This window comes from Notolepis coatsorum, assembly GCF_963971535.1.
Source record: "Notolepis coatsorum genome assembly, chromosome: 13".
Taxonomy (NCBI): Eukaryota; Metazoa; Chordata; class Actinopteri; order Aulopiformes; family Paralepididae; genus Notolepis; species Notolepis coatsorum.
In genome coordinates, this window is record NC_140177.1 from 4,536,479 (window position 1) to 4,555,938 (window position 19,460).

General features: G+C 44.7%; 1 protein-coding gene across 1 annotated transcript; it reads right to left on the bottom strand.

The window, feature by feature from the left end:
• Positions 1 to 836: 836 nt before the first annotated feature.
• Positions 837 to 5,946, bottom strand: LOC311238860 (interleukin-6-like; the record flags this gene model as incomplete). Its single annotated transcript, XM_084327060.1, has 5 exons — positions 837 to 1,016; positions 3,312 to 3,455; positions 4,336 to 4,485; positions 5,133 to 5,269; positions 5,823 to 5,946. The coding sequence occupies 5 exons, from the start codon at positions 5,944 to 5,946 to the stop codon at positions 837 to 839; spliced, it is 735 nt and encodes a 244-aa protein (XP_084183186.1).
• Between the last annotated feature and the right edge of the window lie 13,514 nt (positions 5,947 to 19,460).

Genomic DNA, 19,460 nt, shown 5'->3' on the forward strand with positions numbered 1-19,460 from the left:
TATGTATATAGGTATAAAACAAAATAGATCTTACAAAAACATTACAAAATATCTCTATTATAAATAGTTACATTTCCAAAGCTGCCATTTTAGAATTGACAGTATAAATTAAATAAATACATCACAGAATAAATATCCAATGCTCTCAAAGAACCTTACATAATATATTTACTTTCAAATAAATAATATTCCACAACATTACCCAGGCATAGAAGCCTAATAAATAATACATCTGCATCTTATGTCAATATAAATACGCTGAATAAATAAATAAACACAATATTGGACGATACAAGGTGGTGTTTGATGCGCCAATTGGTTTACATGAAACATCACAAGAATGCTATGAAAAGCATGCTTTCTGTCATCTCAGCCTTCAGTCCAATTAATTCATAATCAGTAGTTGCTTCTCGGAAGTAAAAACTCTTAAGCAATAAAATACAAATTCTGCTCAATCAATAAAAAAAACTGTTGAGCCAGTACTTCAAACTAAAGTCACTCGGCTGCCTTTTTCTTTAAACTGTAATCTGTAAAACTGTTAACACTGGTAGTAATATAAATATTGTCTAATAAATATAAAAAATCTGAAAGAATGGAAAAGATCAATAGAAATCTCTTGCATTATCAAAAAAAATTAAATAATATATATATTGTCTAATTATACAAAGTAACTGAGTTACTTTGAAAATGGGAGGCATTGATCCCGTAACTTTTCAGTCATGTGTCACAGCGTTACCCGTTTTTAAGTCATTTGTACACAATGTTACAGTAATTCATACTGTACTGCCAAATAAGGCCACAGTGTTCTCCCTCTCTCTCTCTCTCTCTTGATGTCTTTATCTAAGTCTCTCTTTATGCGCGACTGCGCGCTTGCCGTCGATCAGGAACCAGTTGAAGTGACGCAGGACGTTGTGCGCCTTCATCTTCCTCTGGAACGGGATGGTGTCGTTGAACTCCGCCAACAGCTCCCCCTGCTGGCCGGCGGTGAGCTCCACCACACGCTCCGGGTGCTTCATCTGGCGGGAGGAGAGACAACGTGACTCACAGTGATGCGTTCCTCATGGGACGGGGTTGTTGCACGCAGTGCAGCCAAAGTTTTGTGAGCAGAAGCGCGTGCACGCACACGCACGGATGTGCACGTGCACACAGGAATGCGCTGCACTCGCCAACTCGCTATAAGTACCCACCTGGGCTACTTTGCATATCAATAGCGCCGGTCGTCAGGTGTGTTAAAGGCCAACCTTTATGTTGTATTTTTGTTCAATAAACAATGTGGACTAGGCCAACAGTGACTTTCATGAAGAAGGGAAAAAAAAGTATTGAAATTGACGCAGTTTTAGCGTTTTTATCAAACATTTTGTCTGCCCAACACAATCACCACACGCACGTGCATATTTTAATCAATGGTTCATAACGTGCGCGTGTAATCGAAATTATGTCGTCACAGGAGGTGCAGGGCACCAGGGGGCTCACCAGGGGGCGCTGAGAGTCACACACAGCTAGTGGCATGCACCGCAGGCAGAGAGCCTTGCTACTACTAGTACTAGCCGAATGAAAATTTATCTGTTTCACCTAACAACATTATTGCTCTCTAAAGCGAACCACTATTTGTAAAAGCCACAACCACGTTACCATATTTGTAATAATGTAAATCATTGTGTCGGTGTACATATTGTGTTTGTGTATACACCATTAGAAGCTAACATAGCTTAGCTTGGTAGCTATTGTGCTAACAACATATCCCGACATCCGGCTCGCTGGCCGGCATGAACGGCCGACCCAAAATGGTTCTCTCCTCTCTGTACACCCCCGTCCCGACGGGTACCCCGCCGGGGAGCCCACGGACGCGACAACGGCGGCAGCCGCAGGGTGCTCGAGCCCGCAAAGGCTAGTGGTACACGATAGCTATGAGCTAACTAGCGCTACAGGCTCAAACACCCTACGGCCGCCGCCGCCGTCGCGTCCACAAGCTCCCCGGCAGGACACCCGCGAGGACGGGGGCACACAGAGGAGAGAACCACCACACAGGTCTGAGAAGAGGATCTCAAAGAAGATCTCAAATGGTTCACGACAGTAGACATAATGCTAACGTTAGCCATCGAGTAGTACTATGACCCGGACGGGCAAGGCATACGTTTCCTGAAGTGACGTCACGGCCGTGCTAGCGTCTGATAAGCTTTTAGATTCGGCTCATTAATATGCACCTGTAGTGACGTCGGCGTTTGATAAGCTTTTTTGATTCGCGCGTGCATGTTATTCGTGCGTGGACCTTTTTAACTCTTTCAGAGTGGCATTCCCGGTGTCAAATGGAAAAAAATAAATAATGAAATTATATACCAATGATGTAAACTACCCATAATTGATCAGTAGGGTTTAACCTGGAGGTTGGGCTTTAAATACGTTCTCAGATACATTCACACAGAACTTGTGAATGAAATGTGTTACATTCCATTCGTAGAGGCAATTAGGCATTGTCTTTAGTCAGTGCTTAAGCGAGGGAATATTTATCCGCATGCGCGGGAGCGTGCGCGTGCACGTGGCGTCATTAGCGTGCATGCAATCAGTGTTGATATGAGGAACGCAACACTGAACGTGAGGATACTGTCTGTCGCTGATGTCCTTCAGCAGAGAGGATCTCTTTGTCGTACTGAGCAAAATGCAAAGACTATATGCAAATTGTGTTTCTTATAATTCCCCAATTCATGGGGATTCAGCCATTCAAGAATATTCATTCAGAATGGGGAAATAAACCCAACTAATAATAAACAAACAAAAAGTATTGTGCAAACTGTACTTCTATCTAACATAGCAAACAAAGAGGTGTAATTACAATGTTAGATCCTAATGTGAAAAACTGATTTAATGTTCTATGCCTTATCTTGACTTTGTCTATTTTATTTGTATGGCTAATTTTATTCCTGCACTTCACTTTGAGCTGCAATTCTTGTATGAAAGATGCTATATAAATAAAGTTTATCATTATTATTATTATTATTATTATTATTATTATTATTATTATTATTATTATTATAATCACATAATCGGATCATTTAGGTTCCGCGTCAAACAAGACTTTGTCAGTCGATGCTTTGTCATGCTTCTTTCCCCATGCTGAATGAGAATCCGGCCCATCGAAAATGCATATTGAATTTAGTACATTTGACAGATTTGTCGATTTTTTAAATAGATTAAAACAACTAATCGATTAGACGACAGAAGTCCTGCGGCGACTATAGTCGACCAAGGATCTCTCTAGTCGAGGAACAGCCCTATTTGTATTTATCTAAAAAGAAAAATGTATGAACACTCACCTCTTTTTTGACGCGCTTGATCAGCTGGTCGGCGAGGCGCTTGCCGTCGCGAGGGATGGAGCTGTCGGGGATCTCCATCTCGGCGTACTGCAGGAGAACCGTGTACTTATGCAGACCCTCGGCCACTCTCTGGAAACAAGACTCCTGCAGAGACCAGAGCATTGTCACTGACCTGCACACCAAAGACTACATGATGTTACCCAATTTCACCATTCCGTTGATGTGTAAACAGAGCGTCCAGTGTGTGTGTGTGTGGGGCGTGTGTTAGCTAGTCTTGAGCAGTTGTAACAGCTATATTAAACACAAACCGGTATAAGAACAGTTTCTACCCACAGGCAGTACGCCTGATGAACAGTTCATCCACTCATTACTGGACTCAAATGCTGCTACAATGCTCAGCCACTTTACTGCACCATCGTGCATCAATATAATGTGCAATTATCTTTAACGTGTCGAATGTGTACTTATTTTTATTTACTTATACTTCACATGTCCTCTAAGATGGCGGTCCCTGGGACAGCATCTAATAACACATGTCTTCTAAGATGGCGGTCCCTGGGACAGCATCTAATAACACATGTCCTCTAAGATGGAGGTCCCTGGGACAGCATCTAATAACACATGTCCTCTAAGATGGAGGTCCCTGGGACAGCATCTAAAGAGGGGGGGGCTCCGTGGCACGTTAAGCATCAACCTGGGGGTCCTCGACAGGTTTGAGAACCACTGCTCTATTAGAGGAAAAATGGCTCATATTACTCAACCATTTTTGTCCAGTGGCCCCAAATCAACGGTCCAAGTCTGTTCTTAAAAACAGGCCAATAGATCAGAACTCTGCGTCGGCCTCAAAGTGGGTATCGGCAGTGAGCGGAGTGGTATTGGTGGATCTGTACCGACAGAGAAGCCGGCCATGTTTCTCTCCAGTCCACTAGCTGAGTCACAGGATGAGCCCACCTTGCTCAGGTGTTTAGGGCAGCCTACCTTGCTCGGGGCAGCCCACCTTGCTCAGGTCTTTAGGGCAGCCTACCTTGCTCAGGTCTTTAGGGCAGCCTACCTTGCTCAGGTGTTTAGGGCAGCCTACCTTGCTCAGGTGTTTAGGGCAGCCTCCCTCAGGTGCAGGGATCTGGTACAGCAGGTCGTCCAGAACCCGATATTCCTGCGAGAACTCCTCTTTAAACTGAATGAGAAAAAGGATGAAACATGCTTAATGAAATTGGACGCATTTGTGTGGAGCAACATAGCCCTGTGGTTAACACACTGTCGCCTCACAGCCAGGGTTCGATTCCCGCTTGGGGACCAGGTTGCCACGTTGCCAGGTACCCAGGTGGGGTATCTCCCGGGCCTTTCTGTGTGGAGTTTGCATGTTCTCCCCGCGCTCGCAAGGGTTTCCCCCTCCCGATAAGATAAACCCAATGGAAAAACATGCAGAACAGATCGCTAACGCCGTCGCGTCCCTGACGAAGACGGACAGGAGCACTTGGATTGGTCTCCGGGCGCGACCCTTGGGGGAGAAGGTCGACGGGATGGGTCAAACGCAGAGAGGAACATTTCATCGGCGACCCAAAAAGAAAAGAATAGCATGTGTGTATATGTGTGTGCCGCCCATTGCATGTGTGTGTCACTGCATGATGACATTGTCACATGTGTGCAATGAATAAATACTTCTTCAAAATCCAGTTTAATCTTAATCTTGATAATCTTTAATCTGTGTAAATTTATTTCACAGTTGTGGGAGAAAGGACATTCACATATATTGTCTTCACAAATTTAACAAACTTTAGACCAAATTGGCATCTTTGCATGAACCACACTAATAAAACTCACCTGTTTCTCGTGGTGCCTAGTGACCTCGATAATCGGTGCAAACTGCGCGGACAGTGCGTCTGCCGGAGCGATAGGGTTCCCGGTAACGTAGAGCGCGAGGGCCGCCGCCAGCATCGCGACAGAGAGCGGGAAAGCATCTGTGCGGAGAGAGAGGAGCGCGTGGGAAGAAAAATGAGGGGAAACTAATAATAATAATAATAATTAGGGATGCTCGATATTGGCTTTTTTACCGATACCGATATTCCGATATTGTCCAACTCTTAATTTCCGATACCGATATCAACCGATATCAACCGATACCGATATATGCAGGGTTTCCCCGTCCAAAAAACTGAATAATTTCAGGTAACTAATAATTTCACTGGATATATATATAACAAATATTGTTATTGTTTTTTTTTGTTTTTAAACCGATACCGATATTTTCCGATATCACATTTTACTGCCGATATCGGCCGATAATATCGGTCGGCCAATAATATCGGACATCCCTAATAATAATGCATTTTATTTATAAGGCGCCTTTCAGGACACTCAAGGTCGCCGTACAACAATTAAAAACAGTTCATTATCAATTTTAAAAATAAAATCAGACACACGCCTGCCTAACACTGTCAGGAATGTGCAAGTCCCGCCCCGTTGGACGGTTGGACCAATAAGGAGCCGAGAGCACCGTGACGTTTCACTTACTGGATGTTGAGGGCATGTTGCCGGCTGCAGTTAACCGCTTGCTGGGACCTGTTGAGCACTTCTTGAAGTGATGCTGAAGTTTGCAGGCCAGGATCTTGTTTTCACGAGGTGATTCTGCTGTCATTTTATATTCTTCCAAGTCGGTGGAATTTCCCCGTCTCCTCTGATAACTCCTCCTCCACTCTCACCTCACCACCATTCATCATCAAACTAAGAGATATTACGGTGTGATTTCAGGAAATCCGACTTGCTTCTTGTGCAATCTTTTGACGTCATGCATCCTCTCAGCTCAGTGTCTAGTGTGTGTGTGTGTGTGTGTGTGTGTGTGTGAGTGAGATAATGGAAAGTTAAGCTAGTAACTACTGGCCTACTATACTACTACTAACCTTTTCTTTTCTGGCACGAAATTATCTACTTTGCCCCTTTCCAAGGCTGGAGAGATACCTTTCGCCAGCCAAGCAGGCAGTGGTATTATTTTGTTAAAATTATAGGGCGGCTAGGTGGTGTAGTGGGCAAGGCGCTCGCCACCAACGCAGGAGACGCTGGGTTCGAGCCCAGCTCTCGGCGTTGCTACCAGCTTGGCTGGTCGTACATACTAACACAATTGGCAGTGTTAGGGGTGGGAAAGCTGGTGGGTGGGTCCTGCATGGTCGTTGTAAACAGCGACTCCTACAGTTCGGTCGGGGCGCCTGCTCAGCGAGGAAAGGATCTAAGGGGGGTAGTGTGATCCTTCCACACTTTACACCCTCTCAGTGAGAGTCCGCGCTGCCAGGTGAAAAGAAGTGGTTGATTAGCTACACGTGTGTCGGAGGAAGCATGTGATAGCCTCCACTCTCCCAGACCGACTGTAGGGGGTAGGTGCGCAGCGACCAGGAAGGGGATTGGGAACTCAACACTGCAGCACCCAAGTGGTGTGGTAGTGAAAGGGTTAACGTGTAGTGTGGTAGTGAAAGGGTTAACCTGTAGTGTGGTAGTGAAAGGGTTAACATGTAGTGTCGTAGTGAAAGGGTTAACGTGTAGTGTGGTAGTGAAAGGTTAACCTTCTGTAGTGTGGTAGTGAAAGGGTTAATATGTAGTGTGGTAGTGAAAGGGTTAACCTGTAGTGTGGTAGTGAAAGGGTTAACATGTAGCGTGGTAGTGAAAGGTTAACCTTCTGTAGTGTGGTAGTGAAAGGTTAACCGTCTGTAGTGTGGTAGTGAAAGGGTTAACCTGTAGTGTGGTAGTGAAAGGTTAACCTTCTGTAGTGTGGTAGTGAAAGGTTAACCTTCTGCAGTGTGGTAGTGAAAGGGTTAACATGTAGTGTGGTAGTGAAAGGGTTAACCTTCTGTAGTGTGGTAGTGAAAGGGTTAACCTTATGTACTGTGGTAGTGAAAGGGTTAACCTTCTGTAGTGTGGTAGTGAAAGGGTAACCTTCTGTAGTGTGGTAGTGAAAGGTTAACCTTCTGTAGTGTGGTAGTGAAAGGGTTAACCTTCTGTAGTGTGGTAGTGAAAGGTTAACCTTCTGCAGTGTGGTAGTGAAAGGGTTAACATGTAGTGTGGTAGTGAAAGGGTTAACCTTCTGTAGTGTGGTAGTGAAAGGGTTAACCTTATGTACTGTGGTAGTGAAAGGGTTAACCTTCTGTAGTGTGGTAGTGAAAGGGTAACCTTCTGTAGTGTGGTAGTGAAAGGTTAACCTTCTGCAGTGTGGTAGTGAAAGGGTTAACATGTAGTGTGGTAGTGAAAGGGTTAACCTTCTGTAGTGTGGTAGTGAAAGGGTTAACCTTATGTACTGTGGTAGTGAAAGGGTTAACCTTCTGTAGTGTGGTAGTGAAAGGGTAACCTTCTGTAGTGTGGTAGTGAAAGGGTTAACATGTAGTGTAGTAGTGAAAGGTTAACCTTCTGTAGTGTGGTAGTGAAAGGGTTAACATGTAGTGTGGTAGTGAAAGGTTAACCTTCTGTAGTGTGGTAGTGAAAGGGTTAACATGTAGTGTGGTAGTGAAAGGTTAACCTTCTGTAGTGTGGTAGTGAAAGGGTTAACATGTAGTGTGGTAGTGAAAGGTTAACCTTCTGTAGTGTGGTAGTGAAAGGTTAACCTTCTGTAGTGTGGTAGTGAAAGGGTTAACATGTAGTGTGGTAGTGAAAGGTTAACCTTCTGTAGTGTGGTGGTGAAAGGGTTAACATGTAGTGTGGTAGTGAAAGGTTAACCTTCTGTAGTGTGGTAGTGAAAGGGTTAACATGTAGCGTGGTTGTGAAAGGTTAACCTTCTGTAGTGTGGTAGTGAAAGGGTTAACATGTAGTGTGGTAGTGAAAGGTTAACCTTCTGTAGTGTGGTAGTGAAAGGGTTAACATGTAGTGTGGTAGTGAAAGGTTAACCTTCTGTAGTGTGGTAGTGAAAGGGTTAACATGTAGCGTGGTAGTGAAAGGTTAACCTTCTGTAGTGTGGTAGTGAAAGGTTAACCTTCTGTAGTGTGGTAGTGAAAGGTTAACCTTCTGTAGTGTGGTGGTGAAAGGTTAACCTTCTGTAGTGTGGTAGTGAAAGGTTAACCTTCTGTAGTGTGGTAGTGAAAGGTTAACCTTCTGTAGTGTGGTGGTGAAAGGGTTAACATGTAGTGTGGTAGTGAAAGGTTAACCTTCTGTAGTGTGGTAGTGAAATGGTTAACATGTAGCGTGGTAGTGAACGGTTAACCTTCTGTAGTGTGGTAGTGAAAGGGTTAACATGTAGTGTGGTAGTGAAAGGGTTAACCTTCTGTAGTGTGGTGGTGAAAGGGTCAAATTGGTAATTTATGAAAAGTAATTTGGAATTAGTTCATTTCTTTGTTTTCAAACCCCAACATAAGTCCCACCTCTACACTCACTGCTCTCTGTTGAGAGGAAAGCATGTCGACAGATAGTGTCAGTAGTTGGTGAGATAAATAGTTTAATCTGTACAAAACGCTCGTCTCTCTGGTTCTCTGAAGCGTGATCGCGCGTGAAAGAGAATTCTGAGAAAAGATGCCCAGATATACGTCCACGAGAACAAGCGACATTTAAAGATGCACTTCCCCAAAAAACAATGTTGGTTTATTTTGCACATAATCTCACACATGTCCAAAAACTCTAAACAGTTTTGCACACATTCATTACAGTTATTGAGAGTAAATTAGTTGGCCACCAGTGATGTCATCGGGGACATTCAAACCTTGTGTCATGTTAATTACAGCACCATGAAATGATGAAAAAAACAGCAATACCTTGTCTTACAGGCAGTGTTAATTTTGGCAGCTATTTTAATATTAGTTTTAGCCTTAGTCATGTGTCAAATGCTCATTTTTCATCATAATATGATGAAAAAGGAGCATTTGACACATGACTAAGGCTAAAGGCTAAATATTATTTAGTCACCTTTGGACTGCAATAAGAAGATTTTGGATCTGTTTACCGCGCACAGGATCTACCAAAATGAACTGATAAGACACTTGGACACTTGGACTAATAATGCATTCAGTCATTTGGACGGAGTTGTTAAAACTCACTCCACTCAAATCAATAGAGTTATATTTCACTCTATTCAAATCAAATTTAAAGTGACGTGGCTGGGATAACAAATTCCTGGACCAAGGTCGAAACAGGGAGCTGCTGGAGTCGAAGGCCCTCTGGGAGATAAGAGTGGCGAGCGGCTTCCCCACCCGCAATCCCTACCTCCCCCACCCAGGACTTGGCTTGTGCACTCCCCCCCCCCCCCCCTTCCTCTGCATTGGCGCTGCACTGTCGGCTGCCTCGTGTGAGGGATCACCCCCCCCCCCCCCCTACAGCCCTGTAACAACCCCAACCCACTCCCCCCTCCTTCCGTAAATGGCGCTGCCTATGACGGCTGCCAGTCTGTTTGCGGTGGTGAATATGCATATGTTTGTCTCAAGGCTCTGTACCATTATTACTATCTAAAATGTAATAATTGTGGAATATTACTGTAATGAGCTGTATGTGTATGATCCAAGCGTCCTATGATCCTCATAGGAGCATAACAGAAAAAAGCATTCCATGTGAAGGTATTCTGTATCTTTGCATGTCAACTAATAAAGAAACTTGAAACTTGAACTTGAACTTCATTTATTTTTCGTTTAGTCAGTTTTAGTCAACTACAGGTCTGAGCATTTTAGTCTTAGTCAGTTTTAGTCTTGATTTTGTCTTTTTTGTTTTTAGTCTCGATTTAATCGCAGAAAACGAATGACATTTTTGTCTAGTTTTCGTTAATGAAAAAAATTGCTTTTTATTCTCTTGTAATGTAGTCTATGTACCGCTACAGTTAGTCAAATTCACATACATTTCTATTGGGATCATAGATTCATGTAGACGCCCGATGGTCCGATGGTCACAAATGGAGGAACTCACCCGACCTAGTTGGCTTCAATATAGTGTCTGTTATCCTTCAACCATGAACTATTGTAATTTAAAATTTGTTGGCTTATAGCCAGTGTTCATTTTGTCTGTCAAATGCTCTTTTTTCGTTGTCATCATAATATGTATATATAATATTATTTAGTCACCTTCATTTATTTTTCATTTTAGTCTTAGTCAGTTTTAGTCAACTACAGGTCTGAGCATTTTAGTCGTCATTGTTTTAGTCTGGATTTTGTCTTTTTTGTTTTAGTCTACATTTAGTCAGGGGGAAAAGCTTCGTTGACGACCTTATTTACCGGTAGTCATCATTTTCGTTGACAAAATTAACACTGCTTACAGGGACTGCTACCTTATGTCATTGAGCGGCAATTAACATGACACAAGGATTCAATGTCCCCCCGACAGGGGTGTAAAGTACTTGAGTAATTGTACTTCATTACAATACTTAAGTACTGTTTTTGGGAGATTTGCACTTTACTTGAGTATTATTAGGTTTGTATACTTGTACTTTTACTCAATTACATTTCAGAAGGGGAAAAAAATACTTTTTACTCCTTACATTTAAAATGCAGACCTACAAAGTACAAATCTTGCAGGTCCAACCATTTGAATTAGTATATTTGTTTCTCTGGCCGAACTAACATTAATGTTATTAATCCTGCGGCCGCACTTTATTTAAAAACAGCCAATCAAATCCCCATCAATGGAAAATGAACCCGCCCATACCCATGCTTGCTAATTGGTCCTTGTGCAAGACTAGAAAGCGGGGATCTTAGATTAAACACCTGATATCAGAAGAATAGACAGTCAGTGACTGCCTATTGATCCTTTAACATAGTTTTATTTTATTTTTTAAAATTATATATTGTCACATGAGCAGAAAGGGTTTGTCTTTGGCCGACCTCTAGATGTTTCGCTTCCTGTATGTTGGCTGCTATGAGTTTGATGAACTTCCCACCAGCAGTTTTGCTTTTGCAATTGCTTTTGCGTTGTCACTAAATGGCCAAGCCACAAAGTAAAAACCCGCTTTATCTTCGGAAATCGATGGAATCTACAATCACTCTTTCAGGTTAGTGTAGGCTGTGAGGTTTAGGTTAGGTTTATAGATAACCTTTTATGGGGAAATCATGACGAGCTCCGGTGTTGCATCTTGGCCAACGAAGTGACAACCATGCTGTTGGCATCAAGCCAGGGGTGAAAGTGAAACCACATCAGGACTCTGCGGCTTCTACACGCAACCGTTTGGGTTATTTACTCCATAACGTAAGAATGTTGTTATAAGGCAATGGACAGCAGTGAATGGGATGTGCTTGGGTACTTCCAGGAAGTGCAAATCCGGGAGTGTTTTAGTGAAGAGGTCAAGTTTCAATTCACTTTAAAAAAGAAAGTACAGTGGAAAAGTTATTTTCATTCATAAAATTGGAATTTGTGTCAGTTAAATATTTTCGAAAATTGTTTGGTACGTGTCTATTATTACGATTCGTATATTATGAAGATTCTCCTTTGAATTTAGGGTATTTCTAAAACATTTAAACCTGTAATATTTGTTTCCCTATATTTCTCTTTATTTCCCTTCGAAATTAGGACAATTAACCTTTGACTAAAATCCAGTAATGGTCAATTATTGATTTGCCATTGTGTTGTTGTTGATGTTTTTTGTTGTCATTGTTGTTTCCATTGTTACCTAATACATTTTCACTAATGAAGAGGAAATTCCATATTTAGTCTTTTCTGATCCCCGCTGTTGATTTCTAGAGGCCATACTCAGGAAATATGTCTTCACTGTGTGTGTGTGTGTGTGTGTGTGTGTGTGTGTGTGTGTGTGTGTGCTTCTCCTATCTGTCACCATCTAATATGTTATTTGCAATATTACGTGTCGCTATCATCTTCACAGAAATGTGTATCATATGCCGATTAATACACTTGATTGACATTCATTTCCTCATTACTCAGTACACATTTAGCTGCTGGGGTGCACGCACGCACGCATGCACACACACACACACACACACACACACACACACACACACACACACACACACACACACACACACACACACACACACACTCTACCTGAGAGACAATGACTTCATGGGGCGACGGTGGAACAGGAGGCAGAGTGTTCGTCTGGTAATTGGAAGGTTCCCAGTTCGAGTCTGGCTCCTCCCAGCAGCGTGTCAAAGTGTCCTTGAGCAAGACCCTTAACAACTAACTGCTCCTGATGAGCAGGTTTGCACCTTGCATGGTTGCCTCTGCGGTCGGTGTGTGTTTACATGAGTGAATGGGTGAATGTGAGGCATGAGGTATAAAGCACTTGGGATAAAAGCGCTATATAAATAAAATGCCTGGTGACACACACTTAACATTCCCTTCACATGTTACTGTACATTTTCTCAAACGTTTTCATGTTAAGGACCCCACATTGAGAGTTAATAGGCCACCCCTGGAGGTCCCCGGACCCCACTTTAAAAACCACTGTCCTTGAAAACCTTGATTTGATCAAACCAACACACTGGTTGTGATTTATTCACAGAAATGAAGAATATGGAAGTGAGGATTTTATATTGTATACTGTACATATTATTTACACAAACTATGTGCGTCTGCATGTGTGTGTGTGTGTGTGCTTGCCGTCTTTGTGTATTTTCTTATGTGTGTATATGTATATTGATGTTTACTATGTAATCATTGTCTTACTGTACCATGTGCTTGCATGTGTGTGTGTGTGTGTGTGTGTGTGTGTGTGTGTGTGTGTGTGTGTTTGTCAGGTGTCCAGTATCTCTCAGTGAGGAGATGGTAGCCTCCATATAGAGAGAGTGATCTGCAATCTGCTTGGGTTGGAGGTGCAATTCCTAACAGGCTCAACCATATGGATAAAAGTGCCCATTATTATGCACATTACACAAACCAAAAACAGATATTGTCGGAATTAATAGAAGAAAGAAACGTCACCACCTTTGGCTGATAGTAATTTATTCATTTATTAGGATTTATTTTGGACTGGTCTAATAAATGTTTATGGTTCTTAGATGGATCCCCCGCTGCCTCCTCCTCCTCCTCCTCCTCCTCCTCCTCCTCCTCCTCCTCCTCCTCCTCCTCCAGGAGTCACTGCAGGGCACCACGGGGAGCGGCGTACTGGCTCATGTTAGGCAGGCCATGCATTATGCAGCAGCTTAGGCCTCTGCGGTGGATCTTCATGTCCTCGGCTACAGTCCACCTGTCGCTGCTCTGGTCATAGCACTCCACGTTGGAGAGGGTGGTGAGGGCATTGTAGCCTCCGACCACGAAGAGTAGGTCGTCCAACACCCCGATGCCAAAGTAGCTGCGGGGGGTGAGCATGTCGGGCAGGGCGCGCCAGGAGTCAGTCAAGGGGCTGTAGGCCTCCACGCTACGCAGGACGTGTCCACTGCCACACCCGCCTCCCACCTGAGGACAGGATACATGAGAGGAATGTTTTATTATGTGGTTAAGGCAGGCAGGCAGGCAGACACTGTATTAATCAACTTAGGGAAATGAGGGCATCACAGCAGCATTGCAAGTCAAATGATACATATCTATATAAATATCTAGTATAAAGCATTTGTCTCTGTGTGCACCTACCACATAGACTTGTCCTCCGTACGCAGCCACTCCCACTCCGGCACGCCTGCTTTTCATGGGGGCGATCAGAGTCCACTGGTCAGTGTCTGGGCTGTAGCACTCAGCTGTGAGCAGATACTCCGTCCTGTCGGAGCCACCACAGATGTAAACCTGTAATAAGAAAGAATATTCTAATTTAGTTTATATATTCCATTTGATTTCATTCTACTTTAATTGTCTGTTAATGTTGATGCACCAAAGGACCCAGACAAATTCCTTGTATGTGCACGCTTACTTGGCAATAAAGACATTTATGATTTCTGATTCTGAATGATACCAATCGCTTAGTTTTTAATGTGAACGTTCCTTATGTTCATCTACCACCTTGTGTCCCTCAGTTCCACCCACCTTGCCATGGAGGGCTGCTGCCCCGGCGAAGCACTTGCGCTCCAGCATGGGTGAAATCACTGTCCACTGGTTGGTTTCAGGCTTGTAGCGCTCAACGGTGTTCAGTAGCACATGTCCGTCAAACCCTCCCATGGCGTAGATACAGCCGTCCAACGCGACCACACTGACGTAACAGCGGCGTGAGTGCATGGGAGCCGCCTCCAGCCAGCTGCGAGTGACAGGGTTGAACCTGCGCACACTGTTGAGACACTCTACGCCGTCCCAGCCGCCGACGCAGTAGACCAGACCGTGGAGATAAGCGGTGCCGTGGAAGCCCCGGGGACTCTCCGGTGTCTCCGCCTCAGCGCTCACGTCCATCCATCCACCGGCTCGGATATCGTAAGCTTCCATGGCATTGGTCATGCTGCCGCCATTCCAGCCTCCGATGGCCAATAGGACCTCCTGGGGCAGGCGTGGGCGGGTCAGGGGGTTTGCGAGCCTGTCGGAGCCAGGGGGGTTCAGGACGCTGAGGATGAGGGCCCTGCAGTCTTGGCTGTCCCTCACCACAGGGTTCTTCAGGACGTTGTTCCCGAAGTAGTCAGGCCTCATCAAGCCCATGCGAACCTGGGAAGAGACAAGCAAGTACAACTTAGACAGCGGGTGTAGATGGTTTCACTGGAATTCTGTTGCTAGGGAACTGTTTGGACCCAAATGTTTGCGAACCACTGTACTAGGGAACCTAGTGTTGTTTTAATGCAATGCACAGTAATACAATTAGTTACCATGGGCAGCAGCAAAGGGATGTGTGTTTTACGCTCCTCACAGGAGTGGTCGATCCAACGGAGGATGGCCTCGAACACCGTCTCCTCGTTCTTCACGTTCAGGTCATCCCTCTCGATGATGTCCACCAGTTGCTGCAGGGACAGCTCCACAAACTCCTGTGAGACGGGCAGCATCTCCTCAAAGTGGCACACGATGAAGAGATGGGCCTTGCGCCTCAGGTCAGGGCAGAAGTAGATGTCGGCGAACCTCCAGATGCCGATACAGTTTTCCAGAGACAGCTGGCCTTCTAGGAAGTCAGAGCACGCTCCTACTATGCCAGTGACGCGAAGCTGGTCTGCAGCCACCAGAAGCTCTTTCACGTTCTCTGCTGTCACCAGCACAAAGTGTGTGTAGGAGTACTCTATGATGAGCTGCATCATACCCGGGGACACCCCAGGGATAGTGTAGACTGCTTTCTCTGAGTCGCTCCAGCGAGTGAAGAGGGCTCTGTGGGACGCAGAGTATAGAGATATCTGATGAGTAAACAGTAAGCAACATTCTGTCCTGTGTAGTAATATATGTTCACTGTAGAAGTATAGCATCTTAGCATAGTAGAAGTATAGTATCTTTTTACAGTAGAAGTACAGTATAGTATCTGTTTACAGTAGAAGTACAGTATAGTATCTGTTTACAGTAGAAGTGCAGTATAGTATCTTTTTACAGTAGAAGTACAGTATAGTATATGTTTACAGTAGAAGTACCGTATAGTATCTGTTTACAGTAGAAGTACAGTTTAGTATCTGTTTACAGTAGAAGTACAGTATAGTATATTTTTACAGTAGATGTACAGTATAGTATCTGTTTACAGTAGAAGTACAGTATAGTATCTGTTTACAGTAGAAGTACAGTATAGTATCTGTTTATAGTAAAAGTACAGTATGGTATCTGTTTACTAACCAAGCTAACCTGAACCAAGCTAACCTGAACCAAGCTAACCTGAACCAAGCTAAACTTACCTGAAATAGTCACTGCAGTCACACAGGAGGGCCTTGTGGGCATTCAACTCAGTGCTGTTGACTTTAATAACCACATCACAGAGCCTTCCCTCCAGAGGCAGCTCATTAAGGATTGTACAGGACATTGTTTCCTTTTCCATGTGGGGATTTTAAATTGTATCTACAGAATATATTCAAGCTTACAGACAAGTAGCCGGAAAAAACAAGTGCGATCTTCACTTGACTTCTGAGATCTGAGAGCTTCTTCTTCTTCTTATTTGAATTTCCGGCAGAGTAGGCGCATCGTGGCGTATTACTGCCCTCCGCAATTCTTTTTATGGGCTCTTCTTCTTCTCCTTCTTCTCCTTCTTCACCTTCTTTTTCTTCTTCTACTGGACCCCGTCATCAACTACATTGTCCATTGGAGTGCAGCTACTGCTGCTACTTCCTGCCTGAGCCCCCCTCCGCGGGACCCTCCTTGCCCCCTGCTATCTTATCCTGGGCTGCTTTGTCCCTCGCAGCCTTGTCCCTCGCAGCCCCCTCAGCCAATTCACTATACACCTCCTTCCAGTCCAGACCTTCCAATCCCAGATGTTGAACCGCTATCCTAACAATCATCTTCACCATCTCTGTTCTACCCTTAGCCTCTGCCATACCAGTAACTACCCCTGCCACGAAGGCCACAATACCTAATTTCTCCTCCCTTCCCCTCTCTCTTTCCACCTGCTCTACCCTCACTGCCAAATGCCCTCCTTCAACCCCCTGCACCCTTTCTTGGCTGCCCTGTCCTGCCCTGCTAACCGCCCCAGCATACGTCAACTTACCCTCCCTTCTCTCTCTCCGATCCGCGACCTCCTTCATCATCACCTCGCACCCCCTAAACGCTACACTATGCTCCCCACCACAACTACAGCACTTCGGCTTCACTCCCTCTCCACAATTCCCATATTCATGTTCCCCGCCACACCTAGCGCACCTCAGCCCCTTCCTACACGTGGTAGCTATATGGCCAAACTCCTGGCACCTATAGCACCTAAGAGGATTATGAACAAATTCCCTAACCCTATACATCCTACGCCCTACAAACACCTCCCTAGGAACAACCCCACCCTCAAACGTAATCACTACCGTCCCCGTCACTGCCCTCTCTGCTCCCCTCTTCATCCTTTCTGCACTCTTAACTATGCCATTACGCCCGTTCTCCATTAGCTCTTCCACCAGCTGCTCTACTGTAACCTCGACCGGTACCCCAGCTATCACCCCCTTACATCCCCCCCCCCTCTTCTCCCCTACTCTCGCCACCTTACTTATACCCACCCCCCCCAATGCTCCGCATCTTCCTAGCCACCTCCACCTGCCCCTCACTACCACACCCTACGGCCAGATTCCCATCCCACAAAACTCTCGCATACTTTACCTCCCCTAATTGCTCGGCAATGAGTTTGGGCCACTCGAGCCTACCTACTTTCCTCTCACCCCTCTCCCCCTCAAGCCTGACCACTATATGGATCACTTCCGCTTTTGCCACATCTTTTCCAGCACCCTCATCTCCCGGCCCACTTGAGCTATCGTCCCCCACTTTCTTCCTCTTCCCCCCTTCTCCCCCACTCTCCTCCCCCCTACTCTCACCCGACCCCTTACCCTTGCCCTGGCTATCCCCATCACTGTCGTCCCTCTCCGTCTGCTTCTTCCTCTTCTTCCCCACCGTTTCCCACACCTCCTTCTCCATCTCTTCTTTCTCCCTCTCCTCCCCACTGTACTCCATTCCGTCACCACCCGACTCCTTCCCTTTGCCAGTCTTACCCCTATCGCTATCTTCCTCGCCCTTCTCACACCATTTACTTCCATCACACCATTTACTTCCATCACCATCCTCCCAATACCCTGGACAGCCGCTCACAGGCCGGGGCCACCAATCGCGAGGTCTTCCCTGTTCCCGATCCTCCATATCTACTCCGTTCGCCTCCCACCACCGACTACTACCCCTACACATGTCTTCGCTGCACAGTTCCGGCGGACGCAGACGCCGCCACTCTGCGCACCTCTCAAAATCCATCTTGAGAGAATTCTTTCCACAGCAAAACGGTAAGAGAATTGTTGAATATATACTGTACAAAAATGTTCTAGAATGTTCTATTATGACATCATACTGTGACATCAGAAATGTTCTAGAATGTGCTATTATGACATCATACTGTGACATCACAAATGTTCTAGCTTGTTTGATTATGACATCATACTGTGACATCAGAAATGTTCTAGAGTGTTTGATTATGACATCATACTGTGACATCACAAATGTCCTAGGTGATTATGACATCATACTATGACATCACAAATGTTCTAGAATGTTTGATTATGACATCATATTTTTTTATTTTATTTATTTATCCTTTATGTATCCAGGAATGTCTCATTGAGATACAAGATCTCTTCTTCCAGGGAGTCCTGACCAACACGGCACACAACAAGTTTCAACATAAAACAGGGCATTAAACCAAAAACATATAATTCAAATATAAATACAGAAGGCCATTTGTGCAGTGGCAAGGAGCATAATCAGATCAGCAATAGCATCAGCTAACCTGAACCAAGCTAAACTTACCTGAAATAGTCACTGCAGTCACACAGGAGGGCCTTGTGGGCATTCAACTCAGTGCTGTTGACTTTAATAACCACATCACAGAGCCTTTGTAGTATTATTTGATAGAACATAAATCCTAAACTGTATTGGAAAAATGTTCCTAATAGAAAAGGTCATAAGATTAAGCTTTGATCAGAAAACAGCTGTCCTAGTCAGTCAACCAAAGGGCCAAAGCAGTTGGGACAGTAGGGGGAAGTTACATTCTTCTGGCGATTAAATTACTCTGCCCTTTGGCCCTGTCTCTCTAAATAGATAGGGTTGTTTACTAACGCAAGAACACTCACAAAAGGTTGTGTGTCGGGCCACTCAACAGCCGGCTGTAAAAGATAAAGAACTGTTTGAATAAGCCCTTCGGGGGTTCTAGAACAAAAGAGCCACCTGGTTTCTTCAGGGTGGGGGACAGGAAGGATTTCAGATAAGCCCTAGTTAAACACATGAGACCACCATTTGGTCTCCAAGTAAGTAATCCCACATAGAAAAGAATAAAGAGGTTAAAGAAATACCTAAACCGTTTAAAGTTGAGTTAAATAACTTAAATGTGTGTTTACTGAGGTAGGAGGTTTACCATCAATGTGAAATACCTGCATATATGACTGTTAGGCTGGACTGATGAGGCTGAATAGAATGGTAGTTCCGGATGAATCTACGGTAGAAGTTGGCGAACCCGAGGAAGCTCTGTAACTCCTTCCGAGAGGTGGGTTCCGGCCACTCCTCCACAACCCGGATCTTGCGAGGGTCAGCTCGGGTCAAGCCTCTCTCCACGATGAAGCCCAGGTAATCGACGGAGTCGGAGTGGAATCGGCACTCCTCTGCCTTGACGAAGAGCCGATTGTGGAGGAGGCGCTCCAGCACACGGCGGACATGCTGGATGTGTTCCTCGAGGGTCTTGGAGAAAATGAGGATGTCGTCTAGGTA